Source organism: Phaethon aethereus (assembly GCF_964289735.1).
Source record: "Phaethon aethereus genome assembly, chromosome: 3".
NCBI lineage: Eukaryota > Metazoa > Chordata > Aves > Phaethontiformes > Phaethontidae > Phaethon > Phaethon aethereus.
Genome location: NC_138576.1, coordinates 31,266,359 through 31,292,589, shown reverse-complemented (window position 1 = coordinate 31,292,589; position 26,231 = coordinate 31,266,359). Strand labels below are relative to the sequence as shown.

The 26,231-nt window shown below is 38.8% G+C and overlaps 1 protein-coding gene across 1 annotated transcript in view; it reads left to right on the top strand.

Annotated features, from left to right (window-relative positions):
* The window catches only part of EYS (eyes shut homolog), a gene marked incomplete at both ends in the record, with an annotated part of 830,586 nt that overhangs the window by 2,215 nt on the left and 802,140 nt on the right, over positions 1-26,231 (top strand). The window contains one exon of the mRNA XM_081998016.1: positions 14,861-14,965. Within this exon, the coding sequence (XP_081854142.1) occupies positions 14,861-14,965 (105 nt within the window). The remainder of the gene's footprint in view (positions 1-14,860; positions 14,966-26,231) is intronic.

The window sequence follows — 26,231 nt, the reverse complement described above, 5'->3', positions numbered from 1 at the left end:
TCATTTGCACACACATTTAATAAAACATGATAATTCCTCTTAAAGCTCATTTATTAATAAATGTGTAACAAAACAGAGGATTGTCCCCAAGGTGGCCAAAATTCCATTAAGATAGCACAACTAAATGTCTGACTATAAGCGAAGAGAAAAAAATACTTGGCTCAACTGTACAAAGTCTAAGATAACATATTTCAATTTTGCTGTTGAAACTTCAACCCTTATTTTGTACTTTGCTGGTCTTCATGTGGAACTTCAACCACCCCAATATGTACTGCAGGGACAATAAAGTGGGGTATAAGCAGAGTCCCATTGGAAAAAGCCTGGAGGAAAGAGGGGCCCAAGAAAGCCTATCACCTCCTCCAAGCTCAAGAATGGTTCATCTCAAGGAACAGGAAGTCAGGCAAAAATGTTAGGAGGCCTGCATGGGTGATCAAGGATCTCCCAGTCAAATTCAAACACAAAAAAGGAAACATACAGAGGGTGGAATCAAGGACAGGTAACCTGGGAGGAACTAGAGATATCTGAGCACACAGTGTTAAGGTTAGGAAAGCCAAAGCCCAAATGAAGTTGAATCTGACAAGGGCTGTGAAAGTGTCATGGTTTAACCCCAGCCAGCAACTAAGCACCACACAGCTGTTTGCTTATTCCCCTCAGTGGGACAGGGGGCAGAATCAGAAGGGTAAAAGTGAGAAAACTCATGGGTTGAGATAAAGGCAGTTTAATAGGTAAGTCAAAAGTCATACTCACAAGCAAAGCAAAACACAACATTCATTCACCACTCCCCATGGGCAGGCAGGTGTTCAGCCATCTCCAGGGAAAGCAGGGCTCCATCACACGTAATGGTTTCTTGGGAAGATAGACACCGTACCTAAAAAAGTCCCGCTTCTTCCTCAGCTTTATATACTGAGCATGATGTCATATGGTATGGAATACCCCTTTGGCCAGCCTGGGTCAGCTGTCCCAGCTGTGTCCCCTCCCAGCTCCCCATGCGCCCCCAGCCTTCTTACTGTCAGGCCAGCATGAGAAGCTGGACAGTCCTTGACTGCTTAGCAACAACTAAAAACATTAGCACATTATCAACATTATTTTCATCCTAAATCCAAAATATAGCCTCATACTAACTTTTATGACAAAAATTACCTCTGAAACCTCGGAATTTATGAAGAAAATTTCTAGCTGAAACCAGGACAGTGTCGACCCCTTATTCTATACCATTTACATAATGCTCAGGTACCACACAATCTAACAAAACCTCGTTAACCACCACCCCCCTTCCCATCCTTTGATATAATACACAAATATCATTCCCTTAGTATAAGGACCACCCGCAAAATGTCTTTAAAATGTCCACAAATCATAGAGTCATAGAATCTTTAGGTTGGAAGGGACCTTTTAAGGCTATCTAGTCCAAACCCCTTGCAATGAGCAGGGACATCTTCAACTAGATCAGGTTGCTCAGAGCCCCCTCCAACCTGCCCTGGAAGGTTTCCAGGGATGGGGCATCTACCACGTCTCTGGGCAACCTGTGCCAGTGTTTCACCACCCTCATTGTGAAAAATTGCTTCCTTATATCTAGTCTAAATCTTCCCTCTTTTAGTTTGAAAATAAAACTACTGCTATTGCTGCAGGCCCTATCACTACAGGACCTGATAAACAGTCTGTCCCCATCTTTCTTATGAGCCCCCTTTAAGTACTGGAAGGCTGCAATAAGGTCTCCCTGGAACCTTCTCTTCTCCAGGCTGAAAACTCCCAACTGTCTCAGCCTGGCCTCATAGGAGAGGTGTTCCATCCCTCTGATCATTTTTGTGGCCCTCATATGGACACTGTCCAACAGGTCCATGTCTTTCCTGTGCTGAGGGCTCCAGAGCTGGATGCAGGACTCCAGGTGGGGTCTCACCAGGGCAGAGTAGGGGGGCAGAATCACCTCCCTTGACCTGCTGGCCACGCTGCTTTTGATGGAGCCCAGGATACGGTTGGCCTTCTGGGCTATGAGTGTTCATTTCAGGTTCATGTCCAGCTTTTCATCCACCAGTTACCTGCAAGTCCTGCTCAGCAAGGCGATATTAAGTAATTAAGTTAAATATCTGCCAGCTCTGTTCTACTCCCTTGTCCCTAAGGGTTGTTTCCCAGGGGGTCCTTCATTTAGTCCATGACTTTGGGCTCCATCTGTGATGGTGGTCACTCAGGACAGGAGAGGTGGAGTGTTGCATGGAGTTACTGAGCACTAAAGCCAGCTCAGGTTGGGACACTGCTGCACTTGCCCTGCTTCTTGTAAGGCTTTTCCTCCATTGGTTCAGGTGGTTCCTGCTATAGTAATTCCTATTATATACAACTCAAATAATGGGTTACAACAATGTAAAGATTGTCCTGAAACCAGAACAGAAAGACAACAAGAAGAGCTTCTACAAGTATGTAGGTGACAAAGGGAAGAGTAGGAAAAATGTGTGTTCATTGCTCAATGAGATGGGGACTTGATGACACAGAACATGGAAAAGTTTGAGGTACTGAATGCCACCTTTGCCTCAGTCTGTACTTGTGTTGCGTTAAGAGACAGAGCAATTTGGCAGAAACTAAACCCCCTTGCTTTCCAGTCGATCCTCAGATATCAGAGGGACTGGGGGCGGCTGAGCTTAGGTTCTGAGTGATGCTCAAAGTCAGCGTTAGTAGTCTGGTCGTGCCCAACACCTTTGTTGGACTATCACGGGTCCGGATGCACTACTAACATCACACTACCTGCTCAGCCAGACACCTCCTGAACTAACACGGCCGCACTCAGAGGTACGGTCGCCTTCAGGGACCACACACGGCTGAGTCAATCAATAGTGCGATTTATTGAACACATGGCTGAGTCAATCAATAGTGCGATTTATTGAAGCAACAGATATACAGGTTCTTTGGATTGCCGGTGATAAATTCACTACCTATAAAGCACGTGCAAATGCTAAAACTACGAGGGACACTACTTGGCTATAAACGCATTAAAAGATGTAAAGTGACTCTATATAGAGATTTCTAAGTTTCCCGGGAAGGCACTTGGTATGACCAAGGGTTCGAATCTTACCCAACGGCGTCCCGATGGGGGGGAAGAGAGGCTCAGCCCGTCGACTGATCCCAGAAGTTAGGGTGGTACACGACAATGGTATCTTCCCTAACATCCAGCTCTTAAAACATTATTTTATAGTGTTTTACTTTGCAGGTGGAGCTTGAGTGACTCTAGTCATACATACCTTTATCAGGATTGGTGCAGAATTCTCTCGCTTCGCGGTTAAAGGTACAGACTAGGAAAAATTCAGTGCGCACACTCATTGAGGAGGGGTCGCACCTTGGGGGGGGTGGTAGCTTTTGAGAGGAGTGTGCGTTTTAGTATTATAATGATATTATAATTAGCAAAGTTCACTCTAAGTACAGCACTTCATCAAAGTTGGCAGGTCCTTGGCCCAGGACATTGTAAGCGCAGCTTATCAATGTACATCCTGTGCATCCCTAAACTCCCCTGTTCACAGAGTGTGGCTGCGAGGTCTCCACTCCGCTCCACCCTCCATGTAATCTCTCCCAGAGTCAGCACACCAGGCGCCCCTGATGTTGCCAACATCCAAGGCCGTTCAGGGAGTCTCCATGTCACAGACCCGTTGTACATGAGTGCTACGTTCCACCTGGTTTCAAGGCTGTTCTTAGAGGGTAAATATCCAAAGTACCCCTCAGCGATTACTCCACAACTTGTAAGACAGTCCTTCGAAATCCAGTGACCTGGAGACAAAAGGGAAAGTTTGGAGGAAGGAAGATGTACCCTTGGTGCAAGAGGATCACGTCAGGAAATACTTAGGTAAACTGAATATACATATGTCCATGGGCCCCGATGGGATGTACCCACAAATGCTGGGTGGGAGCTGGCAGATATCATTGTGAGATCACTGCCTATAAACTCCTAATCACCATGATCAATTAAAGAAGTGTCCAAAACTGGAGGAAAGCCAGTGCCACTCCTATCTTCAAGAAGGGCAAAAAGGAAGACCTGGAGAACTGCAGGCAGGTCAGCCTCACCTTGATCCCTGGGAAGATGATAGAGCAGCTAATCCTGGAAACCATGAATGAAAAGAAAATCATCTGGACTAGTCAGCTTGGATTGACCAAGGGTTAGTTATGCTTGACCAGCCTGATAAACTTCTACAATGACTGGCTTGGTTGATGAGGGGAGAGCAGTCTATATTGTCTGCTTTGACATTAGCAACGCTTTTGAAAGTGTTTCTGACAATATCCTCATGAAAAAGATGAAGAAGTATGGGCTGAGTGAGCAGAGAGTCAGGTGAACTGAAAACTGGATGAACAACCAGACCCAGAGGGCGGTGATCAATAGCATGAAGTCAAGTTAGAGGCCAGTAACCAACACTGTAGGTAGGGGTCAATAGTGGGTCCAGTGCTGTTTAACATCTTCATTAATGATCTGTCTGATGGGGCAGAATGTACCCTCAGCAAGTTTGATAATGATGCAAAACTGGGAGGAGTGGCTGATAGACCAGAGGGTCATGTTGCTATCCAGAGGGACCTCAACAGGCTGGCGAAATGGGCTGACATTAATCTCATAAAGTTCAACAAGGAGATGTACCAAAGCCTACACGTGGGGCGGAATAACCCCAAGCACCAGTACATGCTGGCGGCTGACCAACTGGAAAGCAGCTTTGCAGAGAAGAACCCGGGGGTCCTGTTGGACATCAGGTTGGATGTGAGCCAGCAATGTGCCTTTGTGACAAAGGCGGCACATGCCTGGGCTGTATTAGGAGATGTTTTGCCAGCAGATCAAGGGAAGTCATGTTTCCCCTTTACACAACACTGGTACTGAGGCCACACCTGGAGTAGTACATCCAGTTCTGGGCTCCCCAGTACAAGAGAGACACGGAACTACTCAAGAGAGTCAAGTGAAGGCCCACACAGATGTCTAAGGGACTGGAGCATCTCTCCTATGGGGAAGGGGTGAGAGAGCTGGGCATGTTCAGTCTGGAGAAGAGAAGGCCCAGGGAGGGACCTCATCAATATATGTAAATACCTGAAGCGAGAGCGCAAAGAAAATGGAGATCGGCTCTTTTCAGTGGTGTCCAGTGACAGAACCAGAGGCAACGGGTGCATGCTGAAGCAGAGGAGGTTCCCTCTGAACATCAGGAAACACTTTTTCACTGTGAGGTTGACTGAACATTGGTACAGGTTGGCCATGGAGGTTTTGGAGTCTCCATCCTTGGAGATATTCAAAAGCCATCTGGACATGGTCCTGGGAAACCAGCTGTAGGTGTTCTTGTTTGAGCAGGGGGGGTTGGAAAAGATGACTTTCAGAGGTCACTCTCAACCTCAAATGTTCTGTGACTCTGTGAACATGAGGACTTGCTTATATAAATGGTATATTACTGGAAAAGACTCTTTGTTATTTTATCACCCAACGAGGTATTATATAATAGCATTCCCATAGAAGCAAATTCTAAAAAAAAAAAAAGAGACATTTCACAATATTACTCATTTAGCATAACTCATTATCACATGTACTGAATATATTGAATTCTGATTTTTCAGACAGTATAGAACATAAACAATTAATAAAAGGTTGTTTAAACTTATAAAAAAATGTTATCACTACCCTAGCAATTCCATTTTCATATAGTCTCTGAAGGTTTATGATCCTGGGATATTTTCCAGCACAGAACAGATTTGAAGTTAGGTCATAACTGCACATTATGTATCAGTGAAGAATATTTCAGTTTAATACTAAAAACACACACCTATTCTTATATAATTTTTTGTGTGGGTGTTTGTTATGTAATTTATCTGTGATTCAACTTTTACATACCCAGATGCACTTCATTTTTCTTCATAAACAGTAAATTCACTTTCAGATGAAATATCAAAGGCAATAGTAAATAAACTAAACAGTAAAACAGAAGTTATTGTTGCTCAGGACTCTGTACGTCTTTGGAGAACTATCATGCTTTGTATACTAGGATTCATAGATTTGTAAATAAGCCATGAGTTCTCAGTCACCAGCTTGGGGTCTCTCCAGCTAATAAAGGAATCCCTCGGTACTCTTTGATATAACATTAGAATCAGGTTCTATTTCAGAAGCAAAATCTTACATAGACAACTCATAGCTGTCTCTTCTGTCTGGATGATTGATTTATCTGACGTCTATCAGAATTTTTCTAATGTTTTACATTTTATTAGCTAGGGACCCCTTAGGCACTGTAATGGGATTTGTCAACATAAAAAGCATGATCTGATTTGGTAAAAAACAGGTTCATAAAAAATCCAAGGCTTGAGTATTTGCACAGTAAAAACAAATACTCTGTAACATCATGTACTACAGTCTTTCCTTTGGAACTGCAAATTGTAGTTGTGATGGAAACTTTAATATGGAGACATTTTGTACGTCTGGAGTACTCTCCACTGCTTACAAGAGAATTTGGCCTATGTCAAACTTGGAAGTTTGCAATATGATCTTTAAAAATAATTTTTTCAACAAAGTTATCCAATCCTTTTGATCATGTGATGACCCTATATAATGCCCACTCTTGGCTCACTTCAAATATAACACAGTTCTGTTCACCTTCAAAGTCATACCCAGTCTATTCCTTCTTCCATACCTTTGTGTTAATTCTGTCTCAAAACATCAGTGTTCAGCATCAAATTATTCCAGTTTTCATGATGACTGGTATTTCTAAACAAGTACCACTGAATTTCATTTCTGGTTTAAAAGAAGCTCTTCTTGGAAGTATTAGAAAAAAAGGTTGTCTTTATCCAAACACATCCTTCATTAACACTCTTGTTTGTTTAGATGCCTACAAAAATATGAAGACAGCTGCTGAGAACTCTAAGCAATATTGGTGTCATGGGTTTCTTTGGAGGGTTTGTATCTATATGATATTGACTGTATAGTTAAGATGTGGAAAATCTTTTCATTCTGATTAAATACTCTATCTCACATAGCAAGATACTGATCCATCATTGCTTTACCCACGTGGAAGTAACAAACAACGGTATGAGGGCTCATCACCAATGTAGGCCTTCCAGTGGCGCTTTGAGTTTGACATTAATATATTCTACATATGATGTTCTTCAGTATTCTCCCTTTTTGTCCAAAAGAGGAAAATGGCAATTATGTTTGGATGCATAGTTGAGATTAGCTGCATACTGAAAAAAAAGGCTTCTCTGTACGTGTCTAGCTTTTTTCGTGTCTTGAGTACTCAGAAAATACGGTCTCATAGTAGCTTCAGAGATTCTTTTATTCTCTCTGAAATATTTAAAAAATACTGTCCATATATTGCCTCTGTACTCATGGACATGAGGACATGAATTCTTGTATTTCCCTAGAAACTGTTTGCAAGAAGTTTTGGGACATGCCTTTTGTCAGGTGCCACTATCAGTTTAATGGCACTCCATGTTATGGCTCATAACCAGAAGAGCTAGTTATTGTCTACAGTACACAAAAAGCAATTACCTGTGTTTTCACTACATGTGCATTTGATTGGCAGAAATTGCACTAAAACATGAAGGCTTCTCCAAGTTTTAGCATGATTCATAGGAAAAAAATATTACTCTCCTAGCCTTTTCTAAGATGTACAGAATTACCAAAACCGCACTGTTAAGTGGGCATTTTTAATAACAATCTATTACTTTAAATCTCTGTGCTTTCTTTTTCCTTTTTTATTCTACAAATACATCAGACAAGTCTACTTAATATTTGGAGTCTATCTGAGTAAGTATTTAAGAGTTTGTACTTTCAATGAGTTATTCATTGGTTTTAAATTGTTTGAAAGTTTTTTTTTCACTCCTCTGTGATAGATGTGAACAGTATATCCTTGATGTTAAGAAAAACAAATCTTGAAGGAAAATACTGTGTGAAGTATGTGTGAAAACCAATCCTTTTCGATACAAGTAAGTTTAGGAACATTTAACCCCTTGTACAAATAAAGTCAAAACAGCTGATGGACACCCTAACACATAGAATCATAGAATCTTTGGGTTGGAAGGGACCTTTAAAAGTGATCTAGTCCAACCACCCAGCAATGAGCAGGGACATCTCCAACTAGATCAGGTTGCTCACAGCCCCATATAACCTGCCCTTGAATGCTTCCAGGGACGGGGCATCTACCACCTCTCCGGGCAACCTGCATCAGTGTTTAACCACCCTCCCGTGAAAAATTGCTTCCTTATATCTAGTCGAAATCTACTATCTTTTAGTTTAAAACCATTACTCCTTGTCCTATTACTACAGGCCCTACTAAAAAGTCATAATGAAGGTTGACCCTGTTAACAGGGAGCAGCAAGAGCAAGGCTGCTTTATGAGGAGACCCATGAACCAGCATCCATGGGTAACCCCAGTGCAGGCAATGCCATCACTAAGCAAGGCACAGTCCTGCAGCAGGGTCCCACATGAGCCCCAAACATAGCAAGCAATGGACCAGGCCCAGGGTCCATCCGTGAAAGCAAGTTAGAAGCAGCAGGAGAAAGGACCAGAGACAAAGCTACAATGGATATACAAGGGGTCCATCCAAAGAGAAAAATTACTTACAGCGTGGGCTAAAGTCCATTCTTGAGACAAAGCCAAAGGCAGGACTAAAAATAGGCACATCTACAGAATACCTCAGGCCAGATCTGGGTGCCTACAGCTGAACAGAGCTGAGCTGAAACAGAGATCGTTGGACAGTAGGCAGAGTGTGTGGGAAGGTCCCAGGTGGGGCTACTCAGGACAGTTAGGGCCTATTAGTGTCCACAGGGCCCTGATATCTGCTGATCTTAGCAGGGTCACCTGAAATTATGGAATTGTTATTTCTGCTGCCCAAAGGCAGGCAATTGGGCTTCAGTTCGTTCATACACCCTTTCTGCATTTGAAATACCTGCTGCCGTTTCCATTTATACAGTTCCTATTTTAATAGGGCAAGGCCATCCTGTGAGCACAGCTGTCTGCTCCCACATCTCCACCACCAAACAGGGCTTGGGCCGGCTGCGTGGCTCAGGACATCGGGCAGTGCAGCCTCCGTGGGGGCTCTGCCTCGCTCCCTCTGCTAGGGAAGACCAATTATCCTTGGCACCCTGTGCCAATACAGCCCACCTGTCAGAGGTACAGTGTAATCCCAGGGAGAGAGATGAGCAGTTGTTGATAAAATCTTGGCAGTTTACAGTTGACGAGCCACAGACTTTCTCTGAGTTAAAACTCTTTCAGAGAATCTAAGCCAGTGAAGTGGTTTAAGACAACATCATATAAATCACTTTCCATCTGGAGTAAATGTTCACAGGAAGGTTTACTCTGTATGAAGTAAATAAATTAAAAAAAAAAATTGTTTTGGATTTTTAACTGCTGCAATTTCTTACACAGAAAAGACTTTGAATAAAAAAAAAAAATTACCAAGTGCGTGGAACAACGAAGTTGAGAAAGGGAAACATCAGTTAAGTTCACTAAGGCCACATCTGGACTGTTTCTCTTGCTTTTTCATAACTGTTTTTTCTGCAAGGTAAGCAGAAATTTTGCACAGGTTGCTACCTCTTATCTAACACAATAACTTATGTTGCCTAGAAAGCAACAACATTATACCATTTGTTCTCAGGTACATGACTTGAACGTTTTATATTTATATACTTTTTACAGAATGGTGGACAGTAAGGCAGGAGTGTTTGGGAGACAACCTTCAACTATATTGTTAGTGTTTTGGATACTACTTGGACTTTAAAAGACCCTCTTGTTTTTTTCAGCAGTACCTCATTATGATTACATTAACTAGAATTTTAAATCATTTGTTTTTTATCTGATCTGGGAATAGAAAGATTCAGTTTATGTCTTGACATAATATTTCCTCAAGTAAGGAGATATCCTTTTACTAATTGTGGTTATTCTGTCCACCTTTGCATTGTCAAACATTATGTTCCATTATGCCTATAAAACAAAAATTGGTATAAAGTGTATGTAAATGAAACTTTTTATTTTTATATTTTTGCATGTGTTTTCTAATTCAGACAGAGATGTTAGTAGTAGTGGTGCCAATTAATAAGAGATACATATATATAATGTGTATTAAAATGAGAAAATAAGCTCTCAAATCAATTCCAGTTTTATTCTAATGTCTGAATATTCTATTTGAGGATGATATGAAGTTAAACTTCTTCTGATATCAAAACAAAAATCAGTTTTGTGGATATCCTGCAAAATCTAAAAGTAGTTAAATTAGTTCAGGTAGAGCGTGAAGTTAAGCTCTTTAAGTTAAACAGACATAAAACACCCAAAGTTTGAACCACTAAAAGGTGCAAACTTTCAATCTAGTGATCTTACAGAGTTTCTCTTACCTTTGAAATGAAGGAATATTCAGCGAGGCTTCATCCATTATGTTTATGAAACAGAGTATGTCTTTGTTGTCTTTGATGTCCAGTCATATTTACCTGAGAACTTCACAACATCTCCATTTGCTAAAATAGCATGCTTTTTTTAACAGAGTAAGTTACATTAGTAAAGCTGGTTAAATATCTTTTATCTGACTAAAAATCTTTTCCAATTTTTTTAGCATCTACTCAGGTTCTTAGGCTCTTCTCAAGACTTCTGTGCTCCTGCAGAATAATCTGTCTTTTGTGTATCATCAGTGTGCCTGTAGAAAATGTTGCTGCTAAACATCAGACCATGCAATTTTCAAGAGTGACAGCCTTCCCTAAGCAGCTGTAATTATTTGGTATATATTTTAAGAACACTGCAATTTTATGCAGGATAAAACGCACTATAGAGTTAATAGAAATAGAATCATCTCATGATCAGTTTTAACATTCTCATTGTACTTCAGAATTTGGTGACATGGCCCCTGTAAATTGTTTAGGAATAGAGACCCTAAGATCTCATTTATTAAATAACTAATTAAATATTATGTTTTACTACTAATTATGTTTGTATGTGTTGTATTAATGTTAACTTCAAAAGTATAAACCCAGAAAATATTTATATTAACATACTTTGATATTGAAAGTAATTTGTAGCCAATTAGTGATTTTTATCTGATGTTCACAGGAGGTTCTCATCATCCATTTCAAATGCGTAGTTGAGATTAGCTGCATACTGAAAAAAAAGGCTTCTCTGTACGTGTCTAGCTTTTTTCGTGTCTTGAGTACTCAGAAAATAGGGTCTCATAGTAGCTTCAGAGATTCTTTTATTCTCTCTGAAATATTTAAAAAATACTGTCCATATATTGCCTCTGTACTCATGGACATGAATTCTTGTATTTCCCTAGAAACTGTTTGCAAGAAGTTTTGGGACATGCCTTTTGTCAGGTGCCACTATCAGTTTAATGGCACTCCATGTTATGGCTCATAACCAGAAGAGCTAGTTATTGTCTACAGTACACAAAAAGCAATTACCTGTGTTTTCACTACATGTGCATTTGATTGGCAGAAATTGCACTAAAACATGAAGGCTTCTCCAAGTTTTAGCATGATTCATAGGAAAAAAATATTACTCTCCTAGCCTTTTCTAAGATGTACAGAATTACCAAAACCGCACTATTAACTTTTAGGTGAAAAATAATATAAGTTTTTCATATCTGTAAATAGTATATTTTTCAGTGGCTAGATAGCAAAAATTAGAAGGAAAACAAAAGTAGTCTTAAAGGAATGATAACAGAGATGCATAGAAACTGAAGTCTTAGCTGTGTATGTCAACAATATTGCAAGTTTGTCAGAAAAAAACAGTGAACTATCTGTACTTAACGTGTTAACAGCATTTTCAACTGAAGTAATTTAGAAAGTTTGATATCTTTTTAAATCATTCTGCAAGTACTGTTACCTACCACAACTTGTAAATCAGTTAGTGGTTTTCACAAATATCTTCATCAGTTATGAGAAAGGTGTTCTCAGTGCTTGATGAGGCTGAGTGGCATGTAATTGCTTCTTTGTCAGCTGAAGCAATTTAGATGTAATAACAGCCTCCAGTATGAAATCATCTTTTTTATTAGAGCAGAGTTTTTTTCCCATTTACTTGTTCTCCTATAGGAAGAATGGAATTTATACACATCTAATATGGCCATATGTAAATAAAAGCAAAATACCTAAACCCAGATAGTTTTCTATTAAACAAGTATAGCATGTATATCTCTACTGTACAACATTAGTTTGGACATTTGGGATTAGTTGTCAAAATTGGAACTAAATCTTTTAATCTATGGACTGTTGCAATATAGATTAATACATTAAGAAAAACTGTAGTCCTTGAAGTCTTAAAATAATCGGGTTTATTGGCATGATATCAGAAATGAAATTCAGTTTCTGATGCCACTGGTGAGAATTTCTTAGCTATGCTTTATAACAGATACTCATTTTTTTCCAAATGAAGACGCAAATAAATTATCTCTTTCTACACCCTTTCTCATATTGACAGAATCATTATGCTTCCTGTCCGACTTGGAATGGGAGAATGGCTTTGACTCCTTTTTCACCTTTTCTACACACAGTCAGGTTTTGTCACTACACCTCAACACAGCTAAAGGTCCAATGTTCATCTCATGTCTCAAATTCCTCCAGCCTTCATTATTTCATAATCCTCCTAGGACTCCCCAGGTGTTGTATCAATTCATATGGTTCAGTCAAAACATGGCCACAGAATTAACCTTTTGATCACGTGTCATTTTGCTTTTGAATTCCTCAAAGGGTTCACCTTGCCCCGTACATGCTACTTTTTGTTTCTTTTTGGAAATACTCCTCAGTTGACAGCTGCCCTCTGTGTCCTCATTCTTTTCTCTTATTTCCTACCATTCCATCAGGATTTCCAGCTTGAATGAACAATTTATGGTACTGTTATAAAACTGTTGCAACTGTCTCTGCTGCTTGTCCTTTTCATCCCCTAAAGACTATTTTCTTGAGACTGAATACAGGTTATCCTATATTGCATTCAATACTGACATTTAGGGAACTGAATTTCACCCTAAATGCTCAGTTTGGAAGTATAGATCTGTAGTCAGAAGCCTACATGTAGTTGACTCATTTTCCTGCTGAATGCCACACCCAATTCCTTATCCCAAAAAGAAAAGAAAATCAAAGGAGATGGATAGGAACAGTTGACAAGGAATTGTAGTTACATCTGTTACCGCCAAGTCTTAAAATTATGGTACTATCCAGTTCAGTAAGATACCTTTGCTGCCTTAGATTCAAGAGGAATACAGAGCCATCTTCACAAAAAGGCAGTAAGAATTTCACAAATCTTGATTATCATGGGTAAATGAGGATGATCTCTTTCCACTGAATCCCTTAGAATTGCATTTGCTTTATTTTAACCTTTTATCTATAGGAATACACAACAACTCAAGGGAGGTGAAAGAATCTGTTTCAAGGAGTTTTTCTTGTATATGCTGCAGCTTTCCCATGACTTGTGGCCAGGTGATTTCCTTCTAGAGGAAACTGCACTACTCTCCACTTGTCTATGCAGGAGAACAGATGCCAGTGCAATTCTATTTATCTACCTCAAAAGAGACCTACTGTAATTAGAGTCTTAACTGTGGAAATGGATTAGAACTAGAAATCATAAGAAAAGCAAAATATCAGAATTAGATCAGAAAGGTTGCACATGGTGTTGTTACTCTATCAGCACTTCAAAGAATATTTAAAAAATTAAAAGAACTTAGAAAAAGGTTTATATTTTGGTCAGTCCTGACTGTCTGTATTCCTCACTGGTGCCACAGCACACGCTAAGCAGCACTCAGCAGCTGCTGCTAGCAGATTGCTTTTCAGTTTGCTGAGTTACCTGAGCTCTCCTTGGTCTCTACTTGTGCTTCCACCTTTTCAGCCAGATATCTTGAAGTCTTATGGAAAATGCAGAGCATGTTTAGAAGCAGGAAAAAACCCTAATAGGATCCACTCTGTCATAAGTTTATGAGTGGAAGAGAACCTTAGTGCTCCTATGGGCTTCTCCAGTGAAGGCCTTTTCTATCTATTACATAAACAAAATACAGGTTTTGAGAATTGACTGTCTTGGTTCATATGATTGTATATGAGAGGGCATGTATGTGTGTTGTGGATAAGAGACCAAATATATTCTGCACTGCAAAGAACTGAAAGGAATTTCAGCATTCATTTTGGTTTTATCTTCTTCTGTGAGGTTCACAGAAAGCCCAGCATGCTTTGTACACTGCTGACCTGTGATAAGTACTGAACGTACGATTTGCCTCCGTATTCCTGTGGATGGAAATAGCTTTTCCTGTTAAAAATCAAAGCAGCCCCTACTGTAGATTATAAATTTATATTTCACTATACATCTTACCTTTGCTTTTAATTATTTTATTCCTTCTCATCTGTATTTTTCCTCCTTAAATATTATTCAGTGACTTGATCATCCTCCTTCTTTGTATTACATGGAGAAAAAGAAATATCAAGTATCATAGTACCAACAACTTTCTGTAGAACATAGGCTGAACTCTACAATTACACATAACTCTCTGTAAATTAGTGTTGGTCTGATTTTCATATGCAGTGATACTTTGCCATTTTTTTTCTAAGGAGACAGTGAGTGAAAAGAAAGAAAATGATTGACACGACTGAACAAAAATTGCCTGAATATAGTAATTGTGTATAATGGAAAAATGCTCCAGGATTATGCACACCCTCAGTAGGAAAGCTTTCTATTTTCCTGATTGTCATGCTTCCAACACTGTCAAAAAGTACTGTCTTGTAACCAATGAAGCAGAAAAATTTATGACACACAGGATGTCTATCAGTATCCCTGTGTACTCAGTAAGTGCACCTTGGCCAGTGGGGTCAGCATTCAGACTGTGACAATCCCATAGTCCTTTTCCATTACAAATATGTCTCTATGATTTGAACATGTCAGCACATTTGTCTTTTTTTTTTTTATCTAAAATTTCAGGAGAAACATGTTCTCTTCACATGAATGAATGTCTAGACAGACCCTGTTGGAATGGAGGAACCTGTGAAGAGGACATAAATGGATTCAAATGCAATTGCCCCATTGGTAAGCATTTACAGTTTTTATACAATTGCTAGTTTGGTGTAGCATGTGAGTTCTACATTTCTTACTCGAGTGCTATAAAATGTTGTATGGTAAACACTTCGCTTACGTTATTTAGACTAATAAAAATGGAAGATTTTCTCAGTGAGTGTCCATGACAATTTACCTGTGACTAATATTTATAAAAAATAGATTACTCAGATTAAAAAGTACTTCTAGTGCTGGAACGTATGAGAGAGTTTGTAATGAAATCTGACTGGAGATTTCCAATCATAGAATCATAGAACAGTTTGGGTTGGAAGGGACCTTTAAAGCACATCTAGTCCAACCCCCCTGCAATGAGCAGGGACATCTTCAACTAGACCAGGTTGCTCAGAACCCCCTCTAACATGCCCTGGAAGGTTTCCAGGGATGGGGCATCTACCACCTCTCCAGACAACCTGCCCCAGTGTTTCATCACCCTCATTGTAAAAACTTTCTTCCTTATATCTGGTCTAAACCTACCCCCTTTTAGTTTAAAACCATTATCTTTGTCTTAAGACCACAGGCCCTGCTAAACAGTCTGTTCCCATCTTTCTTAGAAGCCCCCTTTAAATACTGGAAGGCTGCAATAAGGTCTCCCCGGAGTCTTCTCTTCTCCAGGCTGAATAACTCCAACTCTCTCAGCCTGTCCTCACAGGAAAGGTCTTCCATCCCTCTGATCATTTTTGTGTCCCTCCTTGCTACCCTTTTTAAATATGGGTGCAATATTTTCCTTTTTCCAGTCTCCAGGGACTTCACCTAACTGGCAGGACTTTTCAAATATCAAGGAGAGTGGCTTGGCGACTACATTAGCCAGTTCCCTCAGGACTCTGGGATATATCTCGTCAGGGTCCCATAGACTTACGTATGTTCAGGTGGTCTCAAACCTGACCTTGTCTTACAGAGAGAGTGACTTTGTTCCTCTAGTCCCCGTCTTGCAGTCCTTTCACTGGAGATGTGTGGGAAGAGAGATTGCCAGTGAAGACTGAGGCAAAGCTCACATGTGTTAGTGACCAACAGGTCTAGTATGGCATCCCTTCTGGTAGGGCTATTACCTGGCATAGGAAGTTATCTTCCATGCACTCCAGGAGTCTCCTGGATTGCCTACAACTCTCCGTGCTACTTTTCCAGCAGAAGTCAAGGTGGTTCAAGTCCTCCAGCAGGATGAGAGCCTGCAAGTGCAATGCCTCCCCTAGCTGGAGTGATTCGGCTTCATCAATAGACTCCCCTTGATCGGGTGACCTGTACTAGACACCAACCACAAGGTCCCCTTTGTTGCCTCGGTCTCTGATTCTTAACCGTAAGATTTCAACTTGCTCACGGCTATTCTTCAGACAGCTCTTCACACTATCCATTTCTTGATGTAGAGGGTAACACCTCCACCCCTCCATCCTCACATGTCCCTTCTTGAACAGTCTGTAGCCATCAATAGGCACACTCCAGTCATGGGATTCCTCCCATCAAGTTTCAGTAATGGCAACTAGGTCATAGCTTTCTAGTGGCACAGAAGCTTCCAACTTCTCCTGTTTGTTGCCCATGCTGTGTGCATTGATGTAGAGGTACTTCAGCTGGGCTGTCAGCTGTTTTACCTCCTTAGAGGAACACCTCTTAATTCCTTTGATGTATTTCACTGGTGTTTTCACCAATTATGTAGTATCTACTCGTTTAGACACCTTATAGCAACACATTCCTTTAAAAAAGTGTATGTTTTAGGCAGTAAAACATGATGAAATTGAGCAAACATCCAAAATCCCAGTTCTTGGAATTCTGTTCTGCTGGCCACATTACTCACACCTAAAAGAATAAACACTGGTCTAAAGTATGTATGACCTCAACCTGGTTGCACTTTGTGCCATCTGAAGTGTCCTTAAGTATCCAAGATATTATATGAGGCTGGAAGATATGGTACGGGTTATAAGGGATATCTAAGATGGATCAGGCCAGGTGGCAACTGAACTAAGCACACAGTATAAAAAGACCCAGCAAAAATAAAGGGAGAAAGAAATATGATGGTGAAGACTTTGCTTTGCTAATAGACTGTATAATTTGGGATTTTGCATGTTACTGTATGTTGACTAAGAAAACATAGAAAAGGGTGGGTTAGAAATTTCTGACCTTAAAAATCCTTTGACCAGGATCAGCAGTCTTTCTCCATTTTTTATAATCATTGTTGCCAAAGGAGATTGGGGTAGAGATTTAGCAACTGGTAAGTTAATACATAAATATGGGTAAGAAATAACTGATAAGTTCTGAAAAGATTTTTGTTTTGACATTTATAAGCTCATTGTTACTATGAAAAATAAGATCAGAAAAACTAATTTTATACAGTCATGGTCCAAAGAAGGCTTACAGTACTGGGGTGTTTAGAAGAGAAACTAGTAGTGATCAGTAAAACCTGGAAATGTCAGAGTACTGAAATGCAAGTCTCCAACCATCCCTCTCAAGCAAAGCAACTGATTGTAAGAGGACTTTGGTATACTTAATATCAAGAGATCCTTAAATGCTTTAAGGGTGGTATCCTGCTGAGTTGGGAACTGAAGACAATACTGAGTTACATCTTCAAAGGTAAGATGCTGCTTTCATGTTTGTTACTTCATTGAGACAAAGGCAGGCACGTGTTCAAATGTTTTACTCAATAAGGGCTGTAGCTAAACATTAACACATACAGTATTTCCTTTGTTCTTCTGAGATGGAGATTCTCACATTCAGTACATTGCCTTTTTATCCCATGTTTAACTCGCATCAGTGTTTGCTAACACTCTTACATACAGTGGATTTTTGACACAAGCATTCTGCACCTCCTTCCACAGATCTGAAAGGAGATCTCTCACACATCAGAATGTGTGTCAGTGACAGGAAAGAAAATTGTTGTGATATTGTCTTAGTAGGTTGTTCCTGCCTCTTTCTTTAAAGAAAAGGCAGTCACTTTGTAGACAAGCTTTATCCAATTGATTTTTACTATCATTCTCGGTGTGTGTGTGTAACTATAAATTCCTTTGTTTTGTGCCTCTGAGGTTAATCCAGGTATTCATCTGGAACAATGAGGTTTATGTAATGAGCATATATACACTAGAAACTATGAGTTTCATTCTACTGACTACTAAAATGCTGTGCATAGAAGTCGTTCATCATCATCATCATCATGATCAGTCAAAGGATCAAGTAACTCACGGTGAACCAGAGGTTATCTGTAGAAATGATCCGTTATTTTTGAAAAGAGTTAAGAATTTCCTTATTACTATTTGTAGTACATTATTAATATAATGGCAAGCTGAAGTAGAGAGGGGGAAAATTGTGTAGTGATGTGCATGCCTAACAATGAGCTGAAAACAGAAGAATTTTAATCTGTGATACATATTCCCATTGTGCCCTTGGGTAAATCAATTAATATCCTAATTCATATTCTCTAGGTGAAGGTGTAGTTAAACAAATGTAACCATCTCACAAAGATATTTAAATGATTAAATAGATAATGTCTGTAAATTGTCTGAAAGCAAAAGTCACTACATTACTGGGTATATTTACTACTAATTTGGTTGTAACAAAAGCATCACTTCAAAAGGTAAGTCACCTAACTCGAGTTAATCCTTCATTGAAAAATGACAATTTATGCCTTCATACTTTCATTGGCAAAAATACTGGATTTCTGAAAAAAAAAGGTTTTCCTTATCAGAGGATCTGTAGTTGCTAGCTTTTTAGCAAGTAAGTAACAGTAAATAAATAAATAATTAAAACATTGAATCAATCACATGTATTCAATGACAAAATACCAGGGAGCACAGAGAATTTGGATATGCCCTAATGATCAAGTTCCTGTAAATGAAAATACTTTTATCTGCAACTGTCTGTCTGACTAGACCACCAATAACTTGTTTTTCACTGCCTGTTTTTCTTTGGAATACTTTTTTATTCTTTAGGTAAATGGCTGTTATCTTCCCAGTTTTCTGCTTTGCCTGCTGTTGTCTGAAACAATCTCTGGCTGCATCTTATTTTTAGGTGCATGGTGATGTCTTCCTAAATTAGACCTTTCAATATTGTCAAATACACTACGAATAATGAACATAAAGATCTTTCCTCCACATGCAGTGGAGATTCTATTTCTATTTTTATTAGAATTATTATTTTACAAGGAATTGTAACTCTATTTTATTAGATACAGCTTGACACACCTTTGCTGGGCAAGAAATATGTCAGTAGCACCTCTGCCATACCAAAAGTGAGCAGCACTATTTTTTAACTTGATTGAAAAATTTAATGATCACAGGAGTTATATACATTAAAACTTAATGCTTTTTTTTTCTCCAACTTATGTTATAATAGTAATGCCATTTATTTGGGGATATGAGAGCATAAGTTATCTTGACATACAGTTTAGAAGGAAAAGGATGAATTTCCTTTTAGTTTTCCCTTTAGAAACTCTCAGCGCTAGGATAAGATAAGTCTGTAAGGACTCCTGAAGAATTTTGTATTAGCAGTAGGTGAAGATAGCTTAATGAATAATCTTGGCATGGCTTAATAGTGAAGAGATGTTGCATAAATAGTAAACCTATATATTTTGCAAGGAAAAAGTGTTTTGTAACTTCTTTTATCGTGCACAGTTTTTTATGCGAAGTGGATGCAATAGTAGTAATTTTTTTAAATTAAATTTAATTAAAAGGCTGGATTCTTCACGGTACTGTGTGATGTAGACATTTGGTTGGATCTGAAGAAAGTAAGCTAATTAACCTGATTAACAAGCAAGGTTCATTAAGCTGACAAGAAAGTTATGCTAATAGTTACACTGCTTCTAATACTGAACTAAGCTCTCAGATATAGTGTAGCTCTCAGATATAGTGTCTTTATAAAGTACTATATTTAAGAAGTGCAGAGCTACTAACACCTTGCCATTGGCTGGAGTTAAGAGAATTCCATTGTCATAGAAGACTTATAAACACCATGTGAAATTTGAAATTTTCACTATTTTTACTAAATTCTCTCTTTATTGATTCACATTTCATAACTTGTACATGCAGAAAGCGTTCTAAAATATGAGCAGGTGTGTCTTCTCTACCTAAATGCCAAGAAATTATATTACCTCTGAAAACTTTGCTACTGTTATATGAACCTCAGTATTAAACCTTCTGATGACTCAAGAGATTAGCCTAGCTTGGATTCATTGATGAACCAAAAAGTTCTACAGTCACAACAGTAACACTAATACCAAAGTACTACTTTGATTCATTGGCAGTTCATGCAGTATGTCTTTTGTCAAGTCATGTTTTAACCCTCATACAAAAATACAAAATCATATTTATCCCCAATCCTTTCTCAAAAAAAAATCATTGAAGAAATTAACAAAATTTTTCAAAAGATAAATATTTATAAGGAAGGACATGTGTTCTCTTCAGCTATTTAAAATCAACCCCACTCTTTTAATATAAGAAATAATAATAAATTGCAAAGTAAGAGAAAAATTAGCACATCAATCTTCATATCTGTTCTGTTTGTATTGAAATCAAGCAAACTTGAAAGTCTGCACATGAACATAAACCAGCAAAGTATGACAAACACCGTTAGTGATGCTTTTCAGCTATTTATGATGCCAAAACAAGAAGTATTAGTAATTTGAAATTTTGAGTAAGGAATGTATACTGTTGTATTATATGAAATACATTCATTGTTTTCCACTGAGTATCCTCTAAACACATTCAATATACCCTTATTTCCTGAGCAGGGGGGATATAAAAACAATTTTAAAAGTGAAGAAAAGATATTTCAAAAAATTGTATGCCTTTTTGAATATGTATCTCTGTATTTCTCTGTCTTCAGAGTATGTTTAGGGCTGTAATAAACCAAAATTTAAAAAAAAAAAAGTCATGATGTAGGCATTCCTAGTCCAAGACCTTCAATAATTTGTAATGAATATTTACATACTTTTAACGTAGGATATAGCTGGAAAAAATACATAATGACCACAGACTGCTGAAATATTTAAATATAATGAATAAGAATTCAATACTGAGTAATAAAAACATGCATAGAAACTTGAAAAGAACTCTTACTTCTGGTAAACTTTGAATTTGGGAAGAGTATGCTAGATTCCCTTTTCATCTGCTTATCCAGTGTTAAAAATGCAACTGACTTGGCAAGGTTAAACATGACAGCAAACTCTTTTTATTCCAGAAGGGAAAAACATGACTTAGAAACTGAGAGAATACCAGTATGAAAATCTGTAAGTTCTTACAGAACACCAGTCAGGAATCTATCTTCATATATAAAAGCTGAAAGAAAGGATTACCTGAGGGCTAAAACAATGACCCTTGATTTAGGAAATATGCTGCAAGTTCTACATTGCTCCAGAGTGAATTTTTACACAATATATTTAATACCACAACTTAGTCAAAGAATTGGTTCTGCTAATATGAAGTGCAGAATGATGCTGATGGCAGAAATTTTGAGCTGAGGTTTCTGATCACTGGCTTCTGCTCATCCAAATATTAATTCTAACTCTAACCTTCACCTGGATCCTTGGTGCCAATTTAGCTGTGCATTCTCTCTCTAGACAGCTACCCAAATCTACCCTGAATGCTTCTGTGTCCTACACAGTCAGTTAAAATGACCAAAAAAATTAAGTGTTTTAGTTTCCAAACTTACATACACAGTTCCTCCACCTTTGAGAAGCAGGATTGTTCTTCTTTGTTAAGAAATCAGCAGAACTATACATATTTAGCAAATCTAAAATATACACTTTAACTTGTATGTGCTAATTTTATGGAAATACACCTTATGCTTTATTAGTTTCTGTCAGATAGTTCATTGTCTTAATTTCTTGTCAATTTTAACACTACAACTATTATTTTCATATGACAAATGTCCTTTCAGGAGCTTTAAAAATAATTCATTTCAATTCTCTATGGTACAGCTGAGATACTTCTTAGAAATTATTCCAGTATTCCATCCTGCTGTTGATAAGATATTGTCACTAAATAGGATGAAATGAGGTCATTTAATCATACAGATCATTAATTCACATAAATGTTTCTCAGCATTGCTGGAAACCTGTCATAACTAGAGTCTTAACTTTTAGAAATATATAGCTAGAGAAAACTCTTTCCTTTTCGGTTTGGCTGTTATCAGATTTTTTTTTTTTTTTTTTTAATTTCCCTGTACTATAGTCTAATTTTGTATCGCAACATAAGAACCCCATCCATCAAATGTATAGGTTACTTTAAGTAATGGACTCCTGTGGGACTCTGCTTTTGTGATATAATAGAAATTTTTTTGCATCTCAAGTTAATAAATAGTACAAAGAGTAACATAAAATGGATAAAATGGAATCGGACAATGTCCTTAGATATTCTATGACATCTTTATGTAGTTCTTTTTCTCTCTGTGTAGAAGACATGCATAGCTTTCAAATGAACACTGTAACCATCTTTTGACAGTGTTTAACAGTAAAGTAATTTTATAATAGTATAGCTTGGGTGGCTCGTTACTGCTAGTATGGTTTTTGGTATATTCTGATGACCTCATTACAGGAGATTTTACTGACATTACATTTGAACTCTAGCATTTTAGATAATAGTATTTCCATTTATCTGATGAACAATATTGGTTGCTTATGGCGTATGATTATCAACAGCAAATTTCTTCAAAGGAATTTTTTTTATACTGCTAAGACTGCCTCCTTTTATAGGGCTTTCTTTTTTCAGGGACATAGAATACACCATTCGAACATTATCTGTCTATCTATATACTTATCTATACCTTTCTAAAAGGTACATGTTTCCATATCTATACCTTTCTAAAAGAGCTGTTTCTGGAAAAGTGACCTCTGACTCCCACTTGATATATGGACCATTGTGGACAGATGGGATGACATTGGCACTGTGTGACTGGCACCTCCAGGCACACGAGTTTCTTGTGCACAGGCAAATTTCCAGTCTTCATGGAGGAAGGGTCATGACTTTGGAACTTATCATTAGACGCACACTGGAAAAGCTAAAACAAAAAACGGAGACACACCAAATTCACTAGTCATCTTTTAGATATCTAGGACAGAGTGATTTATAGGATTTTGTTGTGCAAAGTGTATTGGATGTCCATAGCAAGGCTCTGGCAGTGGGTGCTGCAGGGCAGCCTCTGTGAGGAGCGGCTGGGGCTGCCCCGTGCCGGACACAGTCAGTTCCAGCCAGCTCCAACCCACCCACCACAGGGCACAGCTGAGCCCCTCAGCCAAAATGATGGCCTCTCACATAAAACATATTTAAGAAAGGGATGCAACACTACACCAAAGTGTGTGAGAGAGAGGAGTGCGGAAAAATTATGTGAAAAACAGCTCTACAGGCACCAAGGTCAGAGACAAAGGAGAGAGAGGAGGTGCTCCATGTGCCAGAGCAGAGGTTCCCCTGCAACCCAATGGAGAATCATAGAATAGTTTGGGTTAGAAGGGAACTTTTAAGGTCATTTAGTCCAACCCCTCTGCAGTTAGCAGGGACATCTTCAACTAGATCAGGTTGCTCAGTCCTGTCTAACCTGACCTTGAAGGTGTCCAGGGATGGGACATCTACAACCTCTCTGGGCAACCTGTGCCAGTGTTTCACCACCCTCACTGCGAAAAATTTCTTCCTTAGATCTAGTCGAAATCTACTCTCTTTTAGTTTAAAACCATTACCCCTTGTCCTATCGCTACAGGCCCTGCTAAAATGTCTGTCCCTATCTTTCTTATAAGCCCCCTTTAAGTACTGGAAGGTGGCAATAAGGTCTCCCTGGAGCCTTTTCTTCTCCAGGCCAAACAACCCCAACTCTCTCAGCCTTTCTTCATAAGAGAGGTGTTCCATTCCTCTGATCATTTTTGTGGCCCTCATATGGACCTGCCTTAACAGGTCCATGTCTTTCCTGTGCTGAGGGCTCCAGAGCAGGACACAGTACTCTGGGTGGGATGTCACCAGAGGGGAGTAGACGGGCAGAGTCACCTCCCTTGAACTGCTGAAGACCATGGTGAGCCAGGTTATCCCTCTGCAGCCCATGGAGGAGCATGGTGAAGCAGATACCCACACTGCAGCCTGTGGAGTACCCCACTCCAGAAAAGGTGGATGTACCATGAAGGAAGCTGCAGCCTATGGAGAGTCCACACTTGAGCAGGCTCCTGACAGGATCTGGTGCCTGTGGAGAGGGAGCCCATGCAAGAACAGTCTTTTCCTTAAGGACTGCAGCTCTGGAGAGGACCCATGCAGCAGTACACTTATCCTGAAGTATTGCAGCCTGTGGGAAAGACCCATGCTAGAGCAGGAAAAAAGTGTGAGAGGGAAGAAGCAGCAGAAAGGAACAGTTATGAACTGACCACAACTTCTCATTCCCCACCCACCCTGTGCCTCTTGGTGGGAGGAAGTAGAGAAGTTGGTAATAAAAGAGTGAAGCTGAGACTGGGAAAAAGAGGGAGAAGGGGGGTTAGGTAAAGATGTTTTCACTTTTGTCTTTGTTTCTCATCATCTTACTCTGGTTTTAATTGGCAGTAAATTAAATTAGTTTTCTCCAAGTTGAGTGTGTTTTGCCCATGATGCTTACTGATAAGTGACCTCCCTGTCTTTATCTCAACCAATGAGATTTTTCGTCTTATTTTCTACCTCTTTTCTGTTGAGGGAGAGAGAATGCGGCTGGGTGGTGGTCTGGCATCCATACAAGGTGAACCCACCATGCACCCACAAGCGGCAGTTTTGGAGATCAGCAGATTTAGTAAAAAGAAAAGTAAAAATAGGAACCTTCAGTACTTTAACCTCCTCAAGTATGTCTTGCGCCTAAGGACAAAGTTTGTAGCAAGAAAGTTCTAAAATATTTAAATCTAGGCTAACCACTGTTATAATGAGGAATTCTGTTTAAGATTCTTGAAATATGGTGAAAGCACCATATAGCAATCAGCTTTATAAGCAAGGTGGAAAGGCTCTAGACAAACCTTCTGGTCAGTACTTTGACGGGAGCAAGTGCCGTGCTTATGGCAGAAAATACGCCTGGAAGATGGCACTGGAAAAACAAGGAATTCCAGGGAGTCTGAAAGCTCTGTTCCAACACAGCAAAAGTCTTACATTTTTAAATACTTTCTGGAAAGGTGTTTTCCATGAATTCTAAAGGAAGAAGCTCCTGTCGCTTTCATTGAAGTGGGGAAAGCCTACAGCCAGAACTGAAAATACTAAGGAAAAGATGATAGGCACTAGCAGTATGTCTCTTTCCATCACTCACTGTCCCCATGACATTTTTTTCATCAGAAAGATAAGGACTGCGCAGTATTGATTAATTTGTATTTCAAATTTGTGTAATAAAAGTGTAGCATAATGACATCATCAACAGAAGGAATGGCAGAGGAAATTTCAGTGATGATATATACACAGCTAGTATATAATATTGGATTTAGTATGTGATATTGGAGCTAATATGGTGTTGGCTCAATACAGAGTGAATGTAATTCTTCACATGGTCTGTCAAGAAAACTAAAGGGCAGATAACTGACAAGGAAACCATAAAGGACAGTATTTGAATCTATGTTGTGCTCCAAAGTTTGTTAAGATTAATGTGTTCACAAAACATTTTAGCTATCAGTGAATCAGCACTTTTAGCAAGAAAAAAAATGTCAGTGGAGAGTCTCAGATCTGCTCTTCTTCCAAAAGATAACATGCGCGTTTTTGAAACCCATGGATTCATTGCCTGTATATTTTACTGCCTTGTAACTTCATTGTACATTCCCCTTCTTTTATGTGTCTCAGTCTTCAGATTGCTTTTATTTGTCCCTCATGTTTTTTCTAATTTTGACAATTTATATTGCTCATTGAAACACTATTAATTTGTTTTGTTTTTAAGTTCATTTTATATTCATTGTCTCATTTATGAAGATGTGCCACTTGCTGCCCTTTCCATTCTTCTCCCAGTGGTATATAACACTTCTTTTGTTTGAAGATAATTAATATTTAGAAACTCTTAGTTGTTGCAGGTATGTTCATACAGACTAACTAAACATCTCTTTCTTGCAGGCAGGTTGGTTAGCAATCTTTTTTTTTTTTAACTTTGTCACCTGAGTATTTGTGTTCCTTTTCTGATGAATCTAGTACATATTTTGTTTACTTGTTTTAATTTTAAACATTTTTCTTCTTTTTAATTTTATTTTATAGATAAGCTTTTAGTTGATCTTTTCAGTTCACATGTAACATTCGTATAGAACCAATAATTTTAGCATTTCAAATTTTGGCTGACTGTTTATACATGTTTTTGTCTTCCTTTA